Source organism: Loxodonta africana, chromosome 10, assembly GCF_030014295.1.
Source record: "Loxodonta africana isolate mLoxAfr1 chromosome 10, mLoxAfr1.hap2, whole genome shotgun sequence".
Taxonomy (NCBI): Eukaryota; Metazoa; Chordata; class Mammalia; order Proboscidea; family Elephantidae; genus Loxodonta; species Loxodonta africana.
The window spans coordinates 104,025,312-104,048,282 of NC_087351.1; the positions used below are offsets into that span (position 1 = coordinate 104,025,312).

At 51.0% G+C, this 22,971-nt stretch overlaps 1 protein-coding gene and 1 long non-coding RNA gene across 17 annotated transcripts in view; one reads left to right on the forward strand and one right to left on the reverse strand.

Annotated features, from left to right (window-relative positions):
* TTC7B (tetratricopeptide repeat domain 7B) overlaps positions 1-13,740 on the reverse strand; it is a 312,659-nt gene extending 298,919 nt beyond the window's left edge. For all 16 annotated transcript variants that reach the window (XR_010323215.1, XR_010323214.1, XR_010323213.1 and 13 more), the window contains exon 1: positions 13,587-13,740. Coding sequence is in view for 12 of the 16 variants with exons in the window: in XM_064292862.1 (XP_064148932.1) it covers positions 13,587-13,707 (121 nt within the window). In the remaining 4 variants the exon portion in view is untranslated. The remainder of the gene's footprint in view (positions 1-13,586) is intronic.
* A 433-nt stretch (positions 13,741-14,173) lies between these two features.
* LOC111750207 (uncharacterized) lies at positions 14,174-19,780 on the forward strand. The gene is made up of 4 exons (XR_002785368.2): positions 14,174-15,466; positions 15,778-15,929; positions 17,861-18,051; positions 18,363-19,780. It is a non-coding gene; the product is annotated as an uncharacterized LOC111750207 (long non-coding RNA).
* Positions 19,781-22,971: the final 3,191 nt, after the last annotated feature.

Sequence of the window (22,971 nt, forward strand, 5' to 3'; positions counted from 1 at the left end):
ACTGATCCCCACTATCTTTGTTGAAACTGTGACCCAGTCCAGAGGCCCTGACTCTTTGGAACTTCTGACTGAAGGGCTAAGATGGCAAAAGTCAAAGATTAAGGAGCCCAAAGGAAGTTGGTGGAAACAATATTCTGGGAAAATCTCGGTAGTCGGAGTCCAGGCTTCATGCCAAAGCCTCCCCCAACATCCACACACACTGCAGAAGCTGGAAGGACAGGATGGGAGAGTAAGATGTGGAAAGAGAAGACAATACTTCTGCCGCATTGGCGGAATAGACAATTAAACTGGTTTAAAACACACACACACACACACACACACACACACACACACACACACACATACTTCCTCTAGAGAAACCTAGCCTGAGAAAAGAAAAGGAACTTGAAAGTCATTAGCTTGACCCTCAGAGCTGGTCTGGCCTGTCCCCAGAGCACAGCAGGGCAGGAAGTGACTCTAATGGGAAGGGGAATGTTATCAGGCCGCCTCAGACAGCATGGAAATGGCTCTGTCAGGAAGCCAGCTCTACACAGACAAGTGAAACACACCCACAGAGTCAACAAGCATCTCTTGAAGATTCAAAGCCCCAGTCCAGTCCCTGCCCTCAAGGAGCACAGTCTGTAGGGAAATGGCCACCACCACATCCTGATGTGGTATGGAAAGACCACCACAGACCTTTAGAAGACTGTCAGAGCAAGTGAGAACTAAGGAATATGTCCAAGTGAAACATGATTTCTCTAAGTGAGATGCCAGACAGAAGGTAGACTGGAACAAAATTGGTGTATGTGGTGGGGCAGAGGCAGGAGAGGGCCACCACAGTGGGTGGGACCAGCTATGAAGGGCCTGAGAGACCCACTTTCCCAGGCCTCAGTGCCCAAGACTCACTGGAAGAGCCGATTCCCTTGACCTGGTGGGCCAGGGAAAGGAAATTGGCATTTACTGCAGGTCCCTAGCTTGGCACCCCCAGCAACATCACCTGGTTGACTGGACACTCCACCAAGGCTGGCTAACCTAAGGGAAAACACTGATTCTTCCTGTCAGGCTCAATGACATAGAACCTACAAGGGCCAGAGAGGCCAGTTGCTCAAGGGAGTCAGGCCTCAGAACAAAGGGGTTGAGCCAGCTTGCGTGTGGAGGGAAGAGGGACAAGAAGGGGTCATAAAAGGGACTCAGAACCAGCTCTCCAGTGAGCCTTCGACCTTGAGGCCCTAAGAAGAGCCACTCAGCAAGTGTCTACTCTGAAGTTCCACAAGAGACAGAAGAAGGGACGGTCACGTGCAGTCAGCTCTAACAGCGACCCATTCGCCGGGACGCACCTAGAGCCCCAGGCAGGAGGTCATATACAGTCACCCTGGGTACAAAACCAAGAGTCAGATGTGGGGAGTCAGATGTTTGGAGACACTCCCAGCTGGGCCTCCACAGCCCATTGTCCCTCCACCACTCCTGACCCCGCCCACTTGCTTGCTACGTCTCTGTGCACTGGACTTGAGCATAAGAATGGTCTTAGACATCACTGCACTGCAAAACCTCAGGACAGTGGCTGGTGCACAGAGGTGCTTGGTAGGTGTTTGAGGAGCAAATCAATGAATCCAATAAACTCAAGGGCAGAAGCCAAGTCATTCATTTTATAATTAATTACTGAGTACCTATTCTGTCCTATAGAGTCGCTATGAGTCGGAATCGACTCGACAGCAGGAGTCCCTAGGTGGCATAAATGGTTAAGTGCTCAACGACCAGCCAAAAGGTTGGTGGTTTGATCCCACCCAGAGGCACCTCAGAAGACAGCCTGGCGATCTGTTTCCAAAAGGTCACCACCTTGAAAATCCTATGGAGCAGTTCATGGGGTCGCCATGAGTCAGAATGGACACGATGGCAACAAACAACAACAACAATCTACTCTGTGCCAGTGACTATTATTGGTCCTTGGGATATTGCAATGTACAAAACAGGCCAAAAAAAGCCCTGTCTTTATGAGGCTGACAGTTGGGTGGTCACATTTCACCTCTGTATCCCCAGAACACATCATGCACCCCCACATTCTATCCCAGGCTCACTCAATTGCTGAATTAATGACTGGAAGAGAAGGACTGTGGGGGCTGTCAGGCCTGGGCTGAAGCCCCAGTACTACCTTTACTAGCTCTGGGACAAACTGGGAAACCCTGGTGGCATAGCGGTTAAGTGCTACAGCTGCTAACCAGAAAGTGGGCAGTTCGAATCTACCAGCCTCTCCTTGGTAACTCTATGGGGCAGTTCTACTCCGTTCCATAGGGTCGCTATGAGTCGGAATGAACTCAACGGCAATGGGTTTGGTTTTGGTTGGGGGATAAGTTACCTGACCTCTGTGTACCTTCACTTCCTCTTCTGTAAAATGAGGATTTATAATAGCACCTCATTTCTGATGTCACTGTGAAGATTTTTAAATGAAATATTAAAGAATATTTAAGTAAAATATTTTAAAATAGACAATTTTTAAATAAAATAATGCACACTGTCCACAGTTAAAACAACAAATACTTAGTGTACCCAGTCAGAGGTCTCAGCTCTCATTACATTATAACCACGAGATGGTTTACTACAAGCAAAAACTGTCCTCTCAGCCATTCAGTATCAAATCGTGGCTGCCTCTGGGCAGCGACTCTCTGCACGATATTTTGGCCCAATTTTTTAATCTTCAGTCACTTTCAATTATTATAACCATCTCACTCAATAACTAAAACTCTGAGCTGTTCATTTTTTAAAACTTTCATCTCTGGCTTCATTCAGAGCTTGTCACCTCTCCCTGAGAGAGGCCTGTTCCTGAGACACCCTTCCTCCCCCTCATCTAGGCACTGGTGCCTGGTGTGGAAGCAGAGAGGAGGGATCTGGACACGGCTGCTCCAGGGTGGTGTCCCAGCCTCCCCTGGTTTGTTCTTGCTCTGTGGAACTTGTGGCTGGCACTGTGCCATGGTTGCTGAGAGGTGGCATGCATAGTTCTCCTCAGTGGTGTCTGGCTTCCCAGACCCTCAGCCTCACGGAGGAGCCCCTCCTCAGAGGTCAGCCTTGTTCTGCCTGCAGCCCTGCCCCTAGTGCCCATCACACGGTCCCTCTCTGGACCGAGTGGACCATTTTTGGTCTCCCACTAACCTCTTTAGTCCTTCCTGTGGAGCCAGCTTGCCGCTGGGTTCCTCCTTCTTCCCCCTCCAAGCCTTGAGGCGAACTGGGATGGGGTGGGGGCCACCAGACCATGGCACCCTTTTAGGGCTGCTAACAACAAACACTAACCAACCAACAAGCATCTGACCTTCAGGAACCTCTAGTCCAGAACTGGACACCAGCTTTCATGTGTCCCCAAATTAAACTCCAGGGGACACATGTCCATCTTATTCCTTTCTTCCCTGTGGAGAGAAAGGCAGAATGAAAGGCCAATGGGCAATTTTCCCAGACTCCCAGAATATTCCCTTACCCCTTTGTTCTGTTCTGACAATGACACTGGGGGACCTGCAGTTTCTGCCATCTAGCATGCATCCCACTGCAAAGTGAGATGTCAGCACCATCAAACGCATGATCCCCTCAGGAACCCCTCATCCAGCATCAGGGTGGACAAGGCTCACCCACAAGCTTGCACTCTCAGATCTTTGAGCGTCTTCAGCTCTGGGCCTTGGCCACAATTCAATCCAACAGGAAACACTCTGCTGGACATCTTGTTACATTAGCTATCCATTGTTACTGTTGTTATTTTCCTGCCCATCCCCTTGACCCTCTGAAAAGAATCAAGCATCTGGACCTTCTACCATCCTCCCGAACACAATACTCCCCAACTAGTTGGGCTGCTTTCAGATGGTGCTGGGGCCGGAAACTACCTTATCTCATTTACTCCTCCACACAGCCCATGAGATAAGGAGCGAGCTCAGAGAAGGAACTGGCCAAGGCAGACAAGTGCTAAGTGGCAGCACCGGGTAGCTCTCAAGGCTTCTCCTGCACCACGGCTCCTTTCCTGTCTGTCACCTCTGCTAAACACCTCCATTTACCTGATGGGCCAAACAACCACTCTGGCTTGCCTAGGACTGAGGGGGCTCCTGGGACACGGGACTGTCAGTGCTAAAACCAGGACAGTCTCAGGCCAACCAGGATGAGCCGGTCACCCTAAAACCATGTCCCTATCCAAGGTCCCCCCGCCCCTGGAGCTCTGCCAGGCCTTACCGCCAACACCTCAGCCCGCCCACCCTCTATAGTCTTGGAGGCACCCTCTATAGTCTCATAGGTGCTGCTGTGGTTGTTCTCCTTGGGCTGCAGGGTCACATTCTGTCCTGTCACTTGGACAATCATGTCTGGTCTGGCCCTAGAGCTTCCTGCACCACAAGTACCCAGGGCCCTAGTGAACAATCCTGCTTCTTGAACCCCATCCCCACCAAGACCTCCTGAACCAGAAGCTGGGGCTGAGCCTGGGAATGTGAGTTGCTAACAAGCCCCCAGGTGACACGACTGCCCAGAATTTCAGTGACTACCCTGAACTGTAAGCTTCCTGTGGGCTGGTGATCTGCTCGCTCTACTTCTTCTGATGCCCCTCTTGCACTTGGTGCTGTGCGCCCTAGAAGTAGGTGCTCTTTGGATGCTAACGATTGTGGTGGAGGGCAGGACTTTCAGACCTGCCTGATCAGGTAACTCTTCGGAGGCTCTGCTTAAAAATGCAGATTTCCAGGATCCATCTTGGACCGAGAGAATTACCACTTCCAGAGGAGAGCTCTAGGAGTCTATGATATCATGGACCAGCAGCACCTGCACCACCTGGAAGCTTGTTCAGAGTTTAGAACCTCAGGCCCTGCCCCAGACCTGCCGCACTGGAGTCTCTGGGAGTAGAGCCCAGCACTCTGGGTTCTAACAAGTCATCTTGGTGATTCTCTGGCCCAACAAGTTTAGGAAAAACATTGATGTTACAGAAAGAGTGGTGGAGCCACAGCTAGAAGTGGGCTGGAATCCAGGCTCAATTTGCATCTCTGCTCTACTCACCCCCTGAATGAGAAGTGCAATCCCTGAACTCACAGCGTTGTGAGGACTAAATGGGACCCATGGAAAAGTTCATGCCCAGAATCTAGCACACAGCAGAAGCCCAAGAAATGTTTGCTCATTCTTCTTCCCTACAGGCCCTGTTTTAACAGCCGTGAAGTCAGGAAAACAAAGGCATCAGAAGATCGAGTGATGTGTAGAAGGTCACTCGTAGGGCAAAAGCGTGGGGCTCTGATTCCGGGCCTGCAAGGCCTCAGAAAGAACCAAAAAAGGTCTGCTCTGCAGAGCTCTGGCACTTCCACCACCCACCACGCTTGACAAATAGGGACAGACAAACCTGGAGGGTGGCAGGGGCTGTGGCCACTTCCCAGTTAGGTTTCCCGGGGCTTGCGGCTGGCCTTTATATTTTATATGGCACCCATCTAACCCAGCTGCTAAACACTCTTTGTTGTCTTGGTGGCTAATGGGAATGGTTGTGAGAGGTCCCAGAAAACCACTTCCCTTTTTCTAGCTTCTCAGATGAGAAGCACTGGTTTTCACACTAGTCAAAGGCCTGCAACCCTCCACTGACTGCCAAGCATGAGGTCACACAGAGGAGTAGGAATCCGCCCATGTGAAGTCAACATAAATTGACAGCAAAACCATTCCCAAGTGGGGCTGGGGCTGAGGGCCCCCCCAGCTAATTGTGGAGGTGTACCAGTTAAATCCCTGAGTGGTACAGTTTGCACTTGACTATTAACATAAAGGTTGGTGGTTCAAACCTACCCTGCAACCCATGAAAGAAAGCCCTGGCGATCTTCTTCTGTAAAGATTACAGCCAAGAAAACCCTACGGAGCAGTCCTACTCTTTCACACACAGGATCACCATGAGTCAAAATCAACTCAACAGCAAAGGGTCTGGTTTGGGTTTTTTTGGGGTACCAGTTAGAATGCCTTCAGCAGCAAGTAATAAATACCTGACTCAATGTGGCTTCAACAAGAAGGAATTTATTATTTTACAGAAGAGGAAGTCCAGGGACAGCTGCTGTAGGTGTGGCCATCCACAGCTCAGTGATACAATCAAAGGCCCATGTTCTTTTTGTCTCTCTGCTCTGCCATTGGAAACTCTGGTGGCATAGTGGTTAAGTGCTACGGCTGCTAACCAAAAGGTTGGCAGTTCGAATCCACCAGGTGCTTCTTGGAAACTCTGTGGGGCAGTTCTACTCTGTCCTATAGGGTCACTATGAGTCGGAATCGACTCGATGGCAGTGGGTTTTGGTTTGGCTCTGCCATCCTTAGTGGGTCATCAGCCTCACTCCTTGGCCAGCTGCCCTCAGGGCCACAGGATGGCCACAGCTCAGGCCTCCTAGGCACGAACAACAGTTTCCAGGAGAAGAAGAAACCAACTCTTCCTGTATCTTCCTCTTAAACCCATCGAGTAGATTCCAATTTATAGCGACCCTATAGAACAGAGGAGAGCTGCCCCCCATAGGGTTTCCAAGGAGTGGCTGGTGGATTTGAACTGCCGACCTTTTTGGTTAGTATCTTCCTCTTAAGCATGAATAAATCTTTCCCAGGACCACCCTCCCCAACTAAGTAAATGCCCTTTGTTGTCTCACTGGCCAGAGATAAGTCACATGCTCATGCCTAAACCAATCACAGGCAAGGGGAGTAGACACACTGTGACCAGGGCCACCTACGGTAAAGCACAAGGCATGTGGAGGGGGTGATGGATGAACAAAACTGGGGTTCCAACAGGAAGGAGGAAAATGGGAGCCGTTGGCTGGCCCTGACTCATTTGACCCAACCAGACCCAAAAGTAAACACTACTTCTCAAGGATGGGAGTCATCATTGGTCCATTGTGGGGATCCTTGGCCTTACTTCCTTAGGCCTGTTCCAATCACTCAGAGGCCTCGGCTCATAGGTCATTTCGACACAGCGCACCAAATACATGCTGAAAGCCCAACTCCGTGATATGGTAGCCGTGAAAGTAGAACCATGGCCTCTAGTTGCTGACCACCTTGATGAGGAGACAAGACACACCAAGAGAGGCAATGCAGGGGAGGGGAAACAGCCCTGAACTGGGAGGTGGGCAATGATGACACCCACTGATAAGACAAGCTGATAGCTACTGAGGGCTCACTCTGTGCCAGGCACTAGGCTGAGCACTTGGGATGGATTTTTCTCACTTGATTCTATAACCGTCCTGTAAATTCAACACTTTTACTACAGGTTCTCAATCTCTTAGCCATAATTCCAAAACCCAGGACTCTCTAAAACCCAAAAGTTGGTTTTTGTCGTTAACCTACTGGACAGCAAAACCTGAACTGAACTGACACGAGGCTATTTTTAGTCTTTTTATCCCTTTTGCGGTAACTGTTCTTCTGCTTTGATGCAGAAAGAGTGACACAGTGACTATCAGGTGCTGCCCAGACCTCACAGAAGAGTGTCACGTAATGAACACACGTGGACCACGTGCTGAAAACTTTTGCATTCTGAAACACATCTGGCCCCAAGGGTTTCAGAAGAAGATCAGGATGTGTGTCACCACTTTCCAGCTGTGAGGACTGGAGTGCTGCGTGGTGACGTCACTCTGAGTTAGGAGACACGACTCTACTTTGAACTCAAACAACTGACTTCTCACCCACTCTGGATGGTTCTGCCCCTCACTGGCTGCTGGGCTTAAGGAAGACTCCCTCCCTCTCTGAGCCTGAGATGGTATCCCCATCTGTAAAATCAGGTTAGACTAAATCTATGAGGTTCATAGTTTCCTTCTAAGGATTTTAGCTCTTCCTTCAAAGGAAACCTTAAGCAAAAGTATAACCGCTCCAGTGTGTGAGGCCACCCACAGGCCCCTAAAGTCTGTTCCAAGAGGGTTTCCCTGACAGCATAGTTTGAAAACTGCTCTACAACATGATCACTAAGGTCCCATCTGGTTCTAAACACTGTTTGCCTTCTCTGAGGCGAACAGCCTTTTCTGCAAAAGGAAGGACACAGGGAGGAACTTGAACCAGATCTTGACAAACAGGTAGGCTTTTGATCTGCGGGAGGATTCCAGCACAAAACAGCTAGGCACAGGTGGAAAGACAATAAGCAAGATGTGTGAGAATGCCCAGGAGGTGGAGGAGCACCAAGGTGAGGGCAGGGCATGCTGGAAAGGTTGACTGGATCAAGCAGATGAAAGGCAGAAATCCTCCTCCCTCCCATCTCTGAGTCTAGAGATTCCTCCGAACCTGAGGCCAGAGGAAGAGCACACCTGGCACCGCTGCGGGGAGCCGCAGGAAGTCCAGGCCTTGGTCCTGCTGCCTTGACTACACCCACCAGGAGCCTCGATGCCTAGCTCAGTGCCATCAATAAATTACTGTCAAGTGAGTGACTCTTTTGAATCCAAAAATAAGGACATATGCTCTGACACAAAGCATGTCCTTCAGAGGACAACAGATCAGAATGGTTGGACGCAGGATGGCTGACCTGGGAAGGCCAGGATGGAGGGTGGCTGGGGGTCTCACTGGCATCTTTCCCATCCTCTGGGGCAGTCGGACTTCCTGGAATTGGCTGTGCTCCAGAAATATCCAAAGAGGCCATCCCTAAACAACCATCTCACCGTCTCAGCTCACGCAGAGATTCTCAGTTAAACCTCAGCCTTGTTTCCACAAAGGGCCCTGGGGCCAGCCAGCAAGGCCCCAGTCTACCGTTAGCCTACCTCCTCCTTGAGAAGGCTACAAAGGCCTGAGTGAGACCAGGGGGGCTTGTGAGAGCCCATCCTCCTCCAGAAGGGGTTGCCCGGGGCTGGAGGCCAAATCCCAGACATGCCTCTCCTCCAAATAACACAGACCGACCAGCTATTGGCAAATACAGGACCTTCGCTCCCACTTAATGGTCGAAACACATTCTGTAACCCAACTTTGCCCCAGAAATAGTCTTTGTTTCAGGCACCACCTCCCTATCTATCACCAAGAAGTAATTAAAATGTCTCAAAATCAGATCTAAATTAGAAGGGTGATGTTTCCTTAAAGGAGAAACTACCATTTGGGGCCTCAATGTTCTAAGTGGGCTCAATAACTGAGCTGACTAAGGAGCCGAACAGAGTGGGGAAAAGGAAGAGAAGCCGACATGGCCTCAGGCAGCGTGGCCTCCAAAAATGCCTGTTTCTGTTACTGAAATATGCAGGTAGTCCTGACCAGACACAAGCTCAGGTTTGTCACTTCTAGGCCTCCTCTCCTTTTTTCCCAAGTATTTTGATATCTAGAATGAGACCCGCCTTGCCCAGGGTTCCACTGAGCCTGCCAGAGGGACAGAACCCCACTGCTAACCATATACCAAGGCTTCCGTGTATCGGCTCGTTTAATCCTCTCAGCCACTCTAACGGAGTAAGTATTATTATTAGCCCCGGTTTAGAGATGAGGAAGTGCAGGCTCTGAGAGGTTAGGGGAGTGGCTCAGTGTCACCCAGCCAGTTATAGGTAGCGTCCGAATTCAAGCCAAGGTGCCAGACCCCTACACTGTCACATGTAGCAGTGAATCTTGCCACTGGGGGGGCTGGAGGGTGTCATTCTGGAGAGAGGGGGCAGCTGGGACTGCCCTCCTGGGGGGCAGGGCTGATCTGTGAGGCAACAAGGAGCCAGTGTGTGGCCCTGCTTGTTTAGCTCTGACACCTTACGCTGCGACCTCAGCTCCAGGCCAGGGCACCTCAGACTTCCACTGAGTCAACGAATCACCTGGGGGACCTTACTAAAACCCAGATCCTGATGTGGGGCCCAAGGGTCTGCATTCCTCACATACTCCATGCTGCTGGACTCTGGACCACACTGGGGAGTGAGAGCCTGGGCTTCAGTGGGATTTTCTCCCACTGCCCTTAACTAAAGAGCCCTGGTGGCCCAGTGGTTAAGAGCTCAGCTGCTAACCAAAAGGTCAGCAGTTCGTGTCCACCCGCCGCTCCTTGGAAATCCTATGGGGCAGTTCCACTCTGTCTTATAGGATCACTATGAGTCAGAATCCACTCTAAGGCAACTGGTTTGGTTTACGGGGCCCTACCATGTGGCATCACTCTCTTGCTGGGACTTGCTGGGGCCTGGCATATAGCTGCCACAACATTTTGGTTTTTTAAGAAGGAGTAAAATGGTGACAACTATGGGTATGAGGCAGAGGATGGATTTCTGGACTCTGCTCTCAGCTTGGCATTTGCCCTTTTCTTTCTTATCCACCTCTTGGCAAAACCATCCAAAGCAATTTATCTCAAAGGAGTCAGGCTGGACCAGCGAGCTGAGAGCATCCACTATTTAAAGCCCTTTCTGGGGAGGAGCTGCCCTCTGCCTTCCCACAAGAGGCGAACGCTGCTGAGTGGGGACGCCTGCTTCAGGGCAGAGCATTCAGGAAGGAAAAAGTCACTCAGCGAGCCTGTGAAAACTCAAGTCAGATCAGGTCACCCCTCTGCTCAGATCCCTCCCAGGGCTCCCATCTTGTTCAGAGAAAAGTCAAAGACTTCACCATGACCTCCAAGGCGCTATGGGACCTGGCCCTGCCACCACTCTGCCCTCACCAGGCCTCTGCCCTTGAAGCCCCCTCCCTGGGGCCTCTTCCCCACCTCCTTTAGGTCTGTGCTCAGAAGGTGCCCTTCCGTGAGGCCTTCCCCGACCACTGTATTTAAACCAGCAGTCCCTGTGTCCCCCCTAGCACCCCACTCCCAAAATGCCTTTCCCTCTTCCCTTTTCTTTATTCTAACAGCACTTACCACCCTCTGACATCTTGTAAAGTTTAATGATTTTATTTATTATCTGTCTCCCTCCCCCTTCCCCACTGGGATGTGAGCTTCAGGATTTTCGTCCATTTTATTTATTGATCTACCCCCAGTACATAGAACAGTGGCTAGCACATAGCAGGTACTCAATATCTGTAGACTATATGACTGACTGAATGAATGAAGGTGTCAGGTTCTAGAGCTAGCCCTGGCAGACATTATCTCTTTTGATCCACATAGCAACCCCTGCAAGGTAAGTCTTTTAATCCTCATTCTAAAAGGAGGAAACTGAGGCTCAGAGTGGTTAAGTGACTTAAGGTCACAGAGTTAGGAAGCGGCAGGGCCGGGCCTCAGGCCCTGGTCTGGCTAGTTCCAGAGACTGCTCTTTTCTGCCTGTGGCTGCCTTCAAGGTAATTGTCTGAGTATGACAATCATGGCATTAACTTGTTTTCCTTATTCTAAGCCCCAAATGCTTTAATGTCAGGATTTTGCCAAACCTGCCCAAAACCTGAGGGTTAACAAGAGGGTCTACAGGAGAGCTGGTGACCCCAAGGCCAGGAGGGAGTCCCACCTCCAGCCCCAGGGAGCCCTCATCAGTCAAAGGAATGGAAGGTCTCTTCTTTAAAAGTTTCCCTGAACCCCAAAGGAAAGCCACAATAATTTTGTTTTTGTTTCACCCCTTTTTTTTTTTAATTTCCTGGGCAAGCTCCTTGACCTTTCCAAGTCTAGAAAACCTTCTGCCATCAACAGCCACTGCTTACCATGTAGGTCTCTGGGACAGAAATCAGTCTCCTGTAAGTCTCTCAAACTCAAATGTGCACACAGACCCAGGGGCCACCGTGCCTTGCACAACCCCTCTCCCCACAAGCAACATTAATGACCGCAGCTTGGGCCACACGGACCAGGCCCTGTGAAGAGACCTTGTGGGGACCATGAAGGTGGGTAAGATGGCCCCATGTCCAGCAAACATTCATCTACCCTCTCATTCCAGAGACCACTCCAGCTGATACCTCTTCTCCTCCCCACCCCCATCATTCTCAATCACAATCACGTTACCTCGTTTGTTTTCTTTAAGTCACTTCTCACATCTGAAATGACCCTGTTTGTTGATTTCTATATTTGCTTCCTGTCTGTCTCCTTCTGAGAGGAGGGTAAGCTCATGAGGGCAGGGGCTGGTCAGTGCTATTCACCACTGCCCTGTGCCTGGCACCAGGTGGGCACACAAATATTGGTTGTATGAATGAGCAAGAAGAGCAGAAAGCAAATAGGCTCTGAAGGAAAACGCAGGGAGCTCACCCATGAATCCATTTAACCTTAACTCCAACCTGCGCGAAGGTGTTATTACCCTATGCCCGCACAGCTGGGAAGTGGCAGAGTCCACTCAGGACTGTCCAAATCCATGGCCCAAACCCTCCGCTACATTATGTGGAGAGAAACAGAAAATGGTGCAGGGAAGGAAAGGAAAAGTGACGGGACATGCCTGTCAGCCTTACAGGGCAGGGGAGGCCAAGCAACCTGTGGGGCCCACGGGACTGAATGCCTTTTCCTCAGATGCGGACTTAATTGAGAGAAGTCAACATTTTCCACCAAGCTGAGCCCAGGTTTTGTCTGTCCTTCCTCCATGCCCCTGCACCTGCATTCGCTCGGAAAATAACTGCCCAGAGCAAGGTACCATATTGAAAGTACACAAAACCATAAAAGACACAAACATCAACCACTCTTCCAAAGGGCACGAGACACATCCCTCACTTCTAGGCAGCTGGAGAAAGCGAGATGCTTGAAAATATTGCAGATGTCCTTTCTTAGAGCAGCAGCATTCATTCTTTTATTCATTTGTTCAGTCGACATGAGCTCACCCAGCCTTCAGAAGCTAGAGACGAAACAAGACAAAACCTCTGCCCTCTCTCCAGTCCACTGGTGCCCATGGTTTTGGCGGGTACTAACAGACAAGCAAATACTAACGATACTTGTTTCCAAAACAAATAAGGCCACGTGGAGCTTCCCTCTGGAATGGGATTTTGGGTGCAATTTTGATTCAATTGGGTACAAGAGCCAATTCAGTCAACCAGGTCACGTACCAACTCCAGGCGCCAGGCTCCACCTCAGCAGCTCCCTCACACCTCTCCCCGGTCTGGGCACCAAGTCTCACCTATCCAACACCTTTTGCCAACATTCTTCTACTAGGTTTCCACCTCTTCCCACAATAATCTCCCTCCTGACTCCTCTGACTCTATTTCCCCCACATTCACAAACCCAGTCTCCCTAGGTCTGCAGGGTTGACAGCCTACTCTCTGAACCCCAAGACACATATCCCAGCCTTCCTTCCACACGCCAAGCCTGAGATAACACCTGGACCCCCTTGAACACCCTATGTTTATAGACCATATTTCCCAGGGGTCTCTGTTCAACACCCCCATTTTCAGGACCCCCATAAATACAACCTGACTCCCTGAGAACACCATACACACACCTGGATCCCCACACACTGACACTCATATCCTGAGGAACCCCCCCCATGACCTCCAACACTTTGGAATCCCAGGGTCGGCCCCTGACCCCCTGGGACCCTGGTACGCAGCTGATTCCTTGAGAATCAGCCCACTCCTGACTCCACGGAAGCCCGCCCTGCACGCCTGAACTCTGGGACGCCGAGCTCAGCCCCGCGCTCCCTGGTCCCCCGCACCGCGTGACTCCCGGGGACCCGGGCTCTCCGAGGCCCTGGCCCGCACACATCCCCTGGGCCGCGGCGCCGTGGCCGCCCGGCCGCGCCCTTGCCCGCGCCCCGCGCCCCGCGCCCGCTGCGCCCCGGGGCCCGGCCCGATCGCCGGGAGAGGCCGCGGCGCCCCCAGCAGCCCAGGCCGCTCCCGCCCGCGCACCCGGCGCGTACCGTTGGCGATGAGCTTGGCGGACAGCTGCTTGACGAGCTCGGGGATCCGCTCCCATTGGCACTCGGAGCGGCAGCGCTCGATCTCCGTCTCCAGCCGCGAGCCCGCCTTCTTGGTCGCCATCGCGGCCTGGCCGGGCCCGCCGCCCGCCGCAGGCCCCGCCGCCGCCGGGGCGCCCCCGCCGCCGCCTCCCGCCGCCGCCGCGGGCTCGGGCTCCGGCTCCCGGCTCCCGGCTCGGCGGCGTAACGGGAGCGCCGGCTGGGGAAGGGGCGGGAGGCGGGCGGCGGCGGGCGGCGGGCCCCGGGTGCCGCGAGGAGCGGCCCCTGCCGGCCAGGGCCGGAGCCGCAGCGCGGGCCGGGCCGGGCCCGGGAGGCCAGAGGAGAAGGGCTTAGGGTGCAGGAGTGGGGGAGGGAGGGAGCAGGGAGAGGGATGTCTGGGTGTTCGGCTGTGGCTGGAGGTGCAGGATGGGGGAGGGACGGATGGAGGGCCGGTGAGGGGCCTGGGGCCTGAGGGGGCAGGGCAGGGGGGGAAGAGCAGGAGAGGTGGGGGGAGCGAGGGGGGCCGGAGGGGCTGGGGCTAGGCTGGAGGAGGACCCTGAGGAGCAGGGCTGACACCCTGGGGAAGGTCACTAGCCAAGCACGACTAGTGGGCCTGGGGCCTGGTATTGGGGGTGTGGAGGGACTGCCTGTACTTGCCCTGCCATCTCTGGTGGACCCCTCTGAGCCTGGGTTGGCCTGTCTCTTTCGAAGGCTCCTCTCTGCACTGGGCACCCTTGGGTACCCTTCCCCCCAGGCCTGAAGTAGGTGGAGATTCATCCATCACAGGCAGGCGTGGTGTTACGGAATGAATTGAGTCCCCCAAAAATATGTGTAGTAAATCCTAACCTCTATGCCTGTTTTTTTTTTTATATAAGACCAGAATCCCAGTGGCATAGTGGTTAAGAGCTAGGCTGCTAGCCAAAAAGTTGGCAGCCTGAATCCACCAGGCACTCCTTGGAAATTCTCTGGGGCAGTTCTACTCTGTCCTATGGGTTCGGTAGGAGTTGGACTGACTTGATGGCAACAGGTTTTATGCCTGTTGACCAGACCTTTTGTTGTACAGGTCTTTATGAGTCGCTGTGAGTTGGAGCCTAGGACAACACCTAACCAGGAGGCCTGTGGTTATAATCCCACTTGGGAATGTGTTGTCTTTGTTATGTTAATGAAACAGGATTAGTGTGGGGTTAGTCTTAAATCAATCTCTTTTGAAAAATAAGAGATTAAACAAGCAAGCTAGAAAACAGATTGGGGGGGAGGAGAGATGGAGAAAATCACCAAAGGGCAGAAGCTCAAAAAGAGAAGGACCTTCCTCCAGAAAGAGGAAAGTCTTCCCCTAGAGCTGGCGCCCTGAGTTTGGACTTGTAGCCTCCTAAACTGTGAGAAAAAAAATGTGTTTGTTAAAGCCTTCCTCTTGCGGTATTTCTGATATAGCAGCACTAGATAACTAAGACACATGGCCTATAAATGTCTGTTCAGTTGAAATGAATTGAGCCAGGTGAGGATTGCTTCCAGCTTGAATGCCAGCCTCCCTCTCTCTCTGAGATGACAAAGTCGCCAGTGGCAATTCCTGGTTTTGAGCCTGTAGACTGAGAGCCTGGGGGCAGGTATTGGAGCTGTGCATTCTGTCAGTTATTCCACAACTATGTAATGATTACCTACTATGTGCTCGACACTGTTTTAGGTGCTGGGGATACAGCAGCCATCGAAGACAAAATTCCTGCCTTGGTGGAGCTCAAACTCCAGCCAGGAGGAGAAAGTTGAGGAAGTGGCGGCATTTGCAATTTTGAATGGAATGGCCAGGGATGACCTCACTGAGGTGACATTTGAGACAAGACTTGAAGAAGGTGAGAGAGCCATAGGATATCTCTGGGGAGTGAGCATTCCAGGCAGAGGGAACAGTCAGTGCAAAAGCCCTGGGGTGAGAGCATATTTGGTGAATAGGAGGAACAGCCAAGAGGCCAGAGTGGCTAGACTAGAGTGAGAGGGGAAGGAGGGAGAGGCAAAGGAGGAAATGAGCTAAGAGAGATGGGGGTAGGGTTGCGGTTCATGAAGGGCCTTGTGAGCCATTATAAAGACATTGGCTTTTACTAGGAGTGAAATGGGACATCCATGCAGGGCTTTAAACAACGAGGTGTCTATCTGTCCGGCATTTTAGGAAGATCACCACGGGTACATTGTTTAGAATATTGCTGGTAACACAGGAGGGAGATGGTGGCGGTTGGACCAGGGTGACAGCTGTGGCTGTAGTGAAGGTGTTGAATTCTGGATACTGTATTTGAGGATGGAGCTGATGGCCTGGAACGAACGGTAGGTATCCCACCGCCAGGTATGAAGAGGCACTAAGCCATCAATATTATCATCCTTTCTAGGTGGAAACCCTGGTGGCGTAGTGGTTTAATGCTACAGCTACTAACCAAAAGGTCAGCAGTTTGAATCCGCCAGGCGCTCCTTGGAAACACTGTGGGGCAGTTCTACTCTGTCCTGTAGGGTCACTATGAGTCGGGATCAACTTGACGGCAGTGGGTTTGGTTTTTTTGTTGTTGTTGTTCTAGGTGTACCTTATCCAGATTTCCAAGAGCTTTTACGAGCAAGTTTGTCTCTCATCCTCTCAGCAGCCCTGGGGCTTAGGGAGAAGAGACAGTATATCAGTGAGGAAGCTGAGACTCAGCTGTTAAGAGATGTGGGGAGGGAAGATCAGGAGATGCCTTCTGTTATGACCCCCTTAACTCCGGCACCTGAGGACCTGTGAAGCCATGATGGTTGACCTGCTGGGCTTCAGACACTGGATGGTCCAAGGAAAGAAGAAATAGAATGTTAGCATTTCATGAGGCACCCTTTGGTTCCATCAAGAAGGAACGGGGATGGAAAAAAGAAATCTCCACAGGAAATATTTCCCCTCTTCCCTAAATGCTCAACCCCTCACATTCTCTCCCCATCTCCAGCACAGGGGTCTCTCCAGGTATTTGCTTGACATGTTCTCCCCACTCCTCCAGAACCATATTCCTGTGATTCTTTAAGACCCAGTCCAAGGGTCACTGAGAAGCCTTTCTCAATGTCTGACAGAATAGCAGCTGGTTTTTCTTTCTCTAATAGCCCTCCTACTAACAAATACCAACAGCGTTTAGACTGCCTTAGTTGCCATGCTTCGATGTAAATTATTGGTGTCTTCCCCACTCACCGGAGATGTCCCGAGACAAGGCCTGTGTCTTCATGAGCGCTGAGTGGAGCTTGAACCCTGCCTCAGCTGTGCTGCCTGGGCAGTGGCCTTTAACCTCTCCGTGCCCAGGTTCCTTGCCTGTAAGGCCTACCCCATGGAGTTGGTTGAGAATTAAATGAGGACATGCAGGGAAAGCACTTAGAATGGTGTCAGCACACCATAAATGTGCAATAAGTGTAAGATAAGTGTAAGCTGTGACTCTGTCTCTACACTCCTTGCACCCAGCACAGGGCCTGGCACAGTGTAGAGCCGGAATGAATGAATGAGTGAGGCTGGAGCTCCCTAAGGCCTAGAATCAGCCTGCAAATGCTTTGATTTAACACAAAAATCAAACCAGTTGCCATCAAATCAGTTCTGACTCATGGTGACCCACGTGTGTCAGAGTAGAACTGTGGTCCACAGGGTTTTCGATGGCTGATTTTTCGGAAGTAGACCACCAGGCTTTTCTTCTGAGGCACCTGTGGGTGGACTCAGATCTCTAACCTTTTGGGTAGCAGCCAAGTGCGCTCACCATTTGCATCACCTAGGAACTCTGGGATTTAACACCATGATAATAAATACATGTGACTACATTCTAGGCTTCCGTGTTCACAGATTGCAGACCACCCTGGGAACAGCCAGCACCAACCAGAGTACTCTTCAGCCCATTTCCTTGAGTGCTGAGGTTACTGGGGCCATAGACGGGGGTCGGGGACAGAGGCTGACAAAACATTGTCAGCCTGACTCGGCAGAGAGAAAGAAGCTTCTGCCCTGCACAGGAGAACTGAGCTTTCTCCACGTGCAGCCGGAGACCTAGGTGCCAACCTCGGGCTCATTTTCCCACCTCTGCGATATTTTGACCGTTACCCAGTACCTGGGCTGCTGGAGTGGCTGCCACTAAAGCTGGGTGACGGCATGAGGAGAAGGTCTCCTTTTTTTCCAGATGAGTTTACCTGCAGGAGGCAGTCAAATAAATCTGGGACTAGGAAGCCACCTATGCTAATAATAATAATGGTAATTAAGCCAACATCTTTTTTCCAAGCATTCAGGTATTACAGGTCTGACAAGGAAAGGAAAAATCCCAGCCTGTAGGTCAAACCCAGCCTTGAGGCCTGGTGCTGGCTGGTGGGAAAAAAGCCAAGTGGAAGAGAGCTGGGAAGTTTGACTCCAGGCTAATTCCTTGAGAGAAGTTGAGTTGCCAGAAGTCATGGAGACAGGTTAAAGAGGTTAAAGGTCAGTGCTGATAGAAGGTGTGTGTGAGGTGGTGGGGGGAACGCTGTGTGGTCGGGAAACCTCCTAGTCCTATCCTTTTACCCTCCCCGCAACCAGGATTCCTGAACAACCAGAATGTGGTGGTGGGGGGGGGGTGAGCAGAAGGGAAGAGGACTTGAGAGAGATTGTGGGCTGGGGTGGGATTGGGGGGAGCTCAAGAGGAAGAAGGGATACTGGGTGAGAGCGGGAAGTCAGGCCTTTACCCTTGCTCCCCCTTTGGCCTGGGAGGCTGTTCCCCAGATACTGATGTGGTCCTTCCTCTCTTCCTACAGATCCCTGCTCCAAGGTCACCCCCTCAGGGAGGCCTTCCCTGACCACTCTATCTCATGTCACTCCACACCTGTCATGGATGGAATTGTGTCCCCCAAAAATATGTGTATCAACTTGGCTACTCATGATTCCCGGTACTGTGTGGTTGTTCACCATTTTGTCATCTGATGTGATTTTCCTATGGGTTGTAAATCCTATCTCTATGATGTGGATGAGATGGGATTAGTGGCAGTCATGTTAATGAGGCAGAACTCAATCTACAAGATTGGATTGTGTCTTGAGCCAATCTCTTTTGAGATATAAAAGAGCAGAGAGACAGGGGGGATCTCATACCACTAAGAAGCAGTGCCAGGAACAGAGTACATCCTTTGGACCTGGAGTTCTTGCACAGAGAAGCTCCTAGATCAGGAGAAGATCGATGACAAGGACCTTCCTTCAGAGCCAGCAGAGAGAGAAGGCCTTCCCCTGGACCTTTTGCCCTGAATTTGGACTTGTAACCTACTTGACTGTGAGAGAATAAATTTCTTTTTGTTAAAGGCATCCACTTGTGGTATTTGTTATAGCAGCAGTAGATGACTAGGACACCATCTATTCCCTTACTCTGCTACAGTTTTCTTCTGGTTGCCACCTGATTTACATTTGTTTATTTAGTATTTATTGTTTGTCTCATAAGGAGCCCTGGTGGCACAGTGGTTAAGCATTTGGCTGCTAATCAAAAGGTGGACAGTTTGAGTCCACCAGCTGCTCCTTGGAAACCCTATGGGGCAGTTCTACTCTGTCCTGTAGGGTCACTATGAGTCAGAATTGACCCGATGGCGATGCGTTTTGGGTTTTTGTCTGTCTCATGGAATGTATGCTCCAGAAGGACAGGGATTTGGGAGTGGTTTTGTTCACTGCTGCACCACCAGCACTGAGAACAGTGCCTGGCACATAGTAGGTGCTCAGTAAGTATTTGTTGACTGAATGAGTGAGTAGAAGGAAGGTGGTGGGGCTGAGGTTGGGCAGGCACACTCCAGTCCTGAGCATCCCAGCAGTTAGGCCCACAGGAAAGTAGAAATCGACCTACTGAAGCAAATAGGTTTAAGGGGGAGACAGAAGTTCAGTCATGGGGCACAACAAGGGCCCTGAGTGTGGAAAAACAGAGGACAAGCGCTTCTAACTGTGGATCTTGCTGTGCTGGGATGGCAGCCCTGTCATCTCACTGCCTGAGCCAGGGAGATGCTGCGGAGCCCTGGGAAATGCAAGCCGTCGGCAGCTGGCCCTGTGGGTGGATGCTGCAGCCGTGATCACAGGGAACGTGGAAACTATGCCAGCTTGCAGGCCTGGGGCTTGAGCAATGAAAGCAGCAGTGCTTTTGGTTGGATTTCATTATATGATATTTGGTATGAACAAAAAAAATGTAATACGCATGTAAATCAAGAGGCTGCTATATAACAAAATAAATCCCAGTGATGAATACCAATAAATATCTACTGACTATCCCCAGAGTTCACCACCATCTTGATCTTTGTGTTAACTATACCTTTGCTTTGTTTTCTTAACTAGTTTTATCACATAAAAACCTGTTGCCGTCGAAAGTTGGAATTGACTTACTGAAGCACATGGGTCAGGTTTAAGGGGGAGATGGAAGTTCAGTCATGGGAAACAACGAGGGCCCTGAGTGTGGAAAAAGAAAGAACAATAGCTTCTGTCCATTCGTGGCAACCCCGTGTGTTACAAAGTGGAACGGAGCTCCAGAGGGTTTTCTTGATTGGAATCATTATGGAAGCAGATTGCCAGGCCTTTCTTCCATTGCACTGCTGGGTGGGTTTGAACTGCCAACCTTTTGGTTGGTAGCTGACAGCAAACCATTTTTGTCACCCAGGGATCTTGGTTTATCACATATGTAGCCCTAAACATTATATTGTTTGATTTGGTAGGGTTTTGAGCTTTCTGAAAATGGTATCATGCTTGCTGTAGTCTTCTTCCACTTGTTACTGTGAGTAGGGAGCCCTGGTGGAGCAGTGCTTAAGTGTTCAGCTGCTAACCAAAAGGTCAGCAGTTCTAATTCACCAGCTGCTCCTTGGAAATCCTACGGGGCAGTTCTACTCTGTCCTATGGGGTTGCTATGAGCCGGAAATGGGCTTGACGACAATGGGTTTGGGTTTTGGTATTGTGGGTAGCAGTGGTTTCTTTTCTCTGGTGTGTAATATTCCATGGTATAACTATACCAGAATAGACTTATCCATCCTCCTCTCAGTGCCCTGGTTTGCTTTTATGAGCAAGGCTGCTGTTCACAAACGCTGCATCAATGCCATTGTTTTCAGCAGGGTTTCTGAGGAGGTGTCCAAGATGGCTCTGAGCCCCCTCCCTCCTTAAAGCACCCAAAGTCCCTGCAGCCATGGTTCCCATTGCAGGAACAAACCAGTGGGAATCTTGTTGGGCAACTCCACTGCAGCCCCCAAGATCAGTTGTTTCTAATTTACCACCTGCTGCCATTTGAGAGGCATAGCTAGAAGGAGGAGGCAGGCTAGCTGCTCCAGAAGGACCCCAGCATGACATGACCCCCAGGTGGAAACCATGATCCAAGGTGGCCCTCAGGTTTGCAGGTCCTGAAATATGTCGGTGCTCCATCTACTCTCACTCACAAAGCCCACCAGAGACTTGATCAAACCCCACGCCAACTTTCATTTACAATAGAATCCATTTCCCCAGCATCCAATACCCAGGAGATCCCATTTCCAGGATCAGGATGCATGCAAAGTTGAAATTGTCATCAGATTACATGGACTCAGAGCTGGAGAGAGGAAAGTCTCAAAAGGTCAACATCCAGGTCCTCGAAAAGCTCTGTGAGCCATCTTGGCCCCATCTCTGAGCCCGCCACTCCTGTACTGAGAATATCTATCCGTCCCAGATCTGTGGCCCCTGCCCAGGAGGGTGCTGGTCCGATTCTGTGAATTACCACCTGTTATCTCTACCCTGGAGGCATAGTGGCTAAGTGCTACAGCTGCTAACCAAAAAGTCGGCAGTTTGAATCCACCAGGCACTCCTTGGACACTCTATGGGGCAGTTCTACTCTGTGCTATAGGGTTGCTGTGAGTCGGAATTGACTCCAGGGCACCTGACAACAACATATTAAAAAGAAAAAAAAGGGGGGGTGCGAATATGAACACAGAGTTGGGAGACCTGGTTTTGGATTTCATCTTTGTAACTAGCCTGCTGTGTGACCTTGTGAACGTCACATCCCCTCTCTGGGCTCCAGTGAATTAAGTGTGGGGGAGATGATCGCTGGCATCTGGTCGGGCTTGTAAAATTCATCCTCTGGGAAGCAAGAAAAAACTCTTCAAAAGCCATGACTAAAATACGTGGGAAGTCAGTGTGATATGCCAGGTACTTAGGCAAGGATCCGGGACGATGAAGTAACGCCCCAGTCAAAAGGTCAGCGCAGGAAGCCAGGACTTTGGCTAAAGGAAAGGAACACTCAACTCTTTGTCAGAAAGCAGATTTTTCCTCCTGAGAGATCATTGTTGGAAAAGAAGCCTTCCAAGGCTTGCAGCAAGCTCAGGCGCTGATCTTTGAGCCGGGGAAGCCCGGCCCGCGCAGCTTCAGCAAGCGCTAAAGGCAGGGGCGGGCTCGGCCGGCAGCCAATGAGAGCTTGTCCTGATGAGGTCATGCGGCCCGTCGGCGCCTCATTGGCGAATCTTCCGAGAGGCTTTGGCGCCGAGGGCGAGAGGGGCGGGACACGACCCGGGGGAGGGGCATCCCGAAGGACTGGGATTGGAAGGGCGATTCCCTAAGCTTTCTCCCATCTTCTCTTTATTCTGATCAGAGAGCAACGCGATGAGGCAGACCTGGTCTCCTCCTACAGGGAGGAATGGAAACTCTAGGCATCCCCCCCTCCACCCCATAGCTCTTACCCACCCCAGAGGTTAGCTTAGGTTTACTTATTCTGGGGGAACCTTCATTTTTTTTTTTTTTTTTTGGTGAAAGTGGAGGGTTGGTGGGTTGCTTTTGTTTTGTTTCATTTTAATCCAGTCAGACACACTGATTAAATACCCACTTTAACCTTTTAGGAAACCCAGGTGGTGAAGGGGTTAAGTGCTACGGCTGCTAACCAAAAGGTTGGTAGTTCAAATCCACCAAGTGCTCTTTAGAAACTATGGGGCAGTTCTGCTCTGTCCTATAGAGTGGCTATGAGTCGAAATCAACTCCACAGAAATTTTTTTTTTTTAAACCATTTAAGGATACTGAGAAAACATCTGTTCGTTGGTCACTGTTGATTGCTTCGTGGTGGCCCCCGGTGTTGGCATCAAAGCCACTTCTGATGTTCTGAAACATTTTAAAGCTGTGGTTCGCAAACCCGAGTGTGTGGAGGGATGCCCAGAAAGCTGGTTACACACACCGTGCCCTACGCTCTGCCCGCAGCTGGTCTGACCCTGAAACCTGCAAGTTTAAGAAACTCGCAGGGCCGGAGATGTGGACCACATTTGGGGAACCCGTGATTTGGGAAGCCCTGATTTAAAGTAGTGGTTCTCAAAGTGTGGAGCCCAGACCAGCAGCAGCAACATCACCCGGAACTTGTTAGAAACGCAAATTCTCAGGCTCCGCTTTGTCAGACTCAGGGAATCAGAA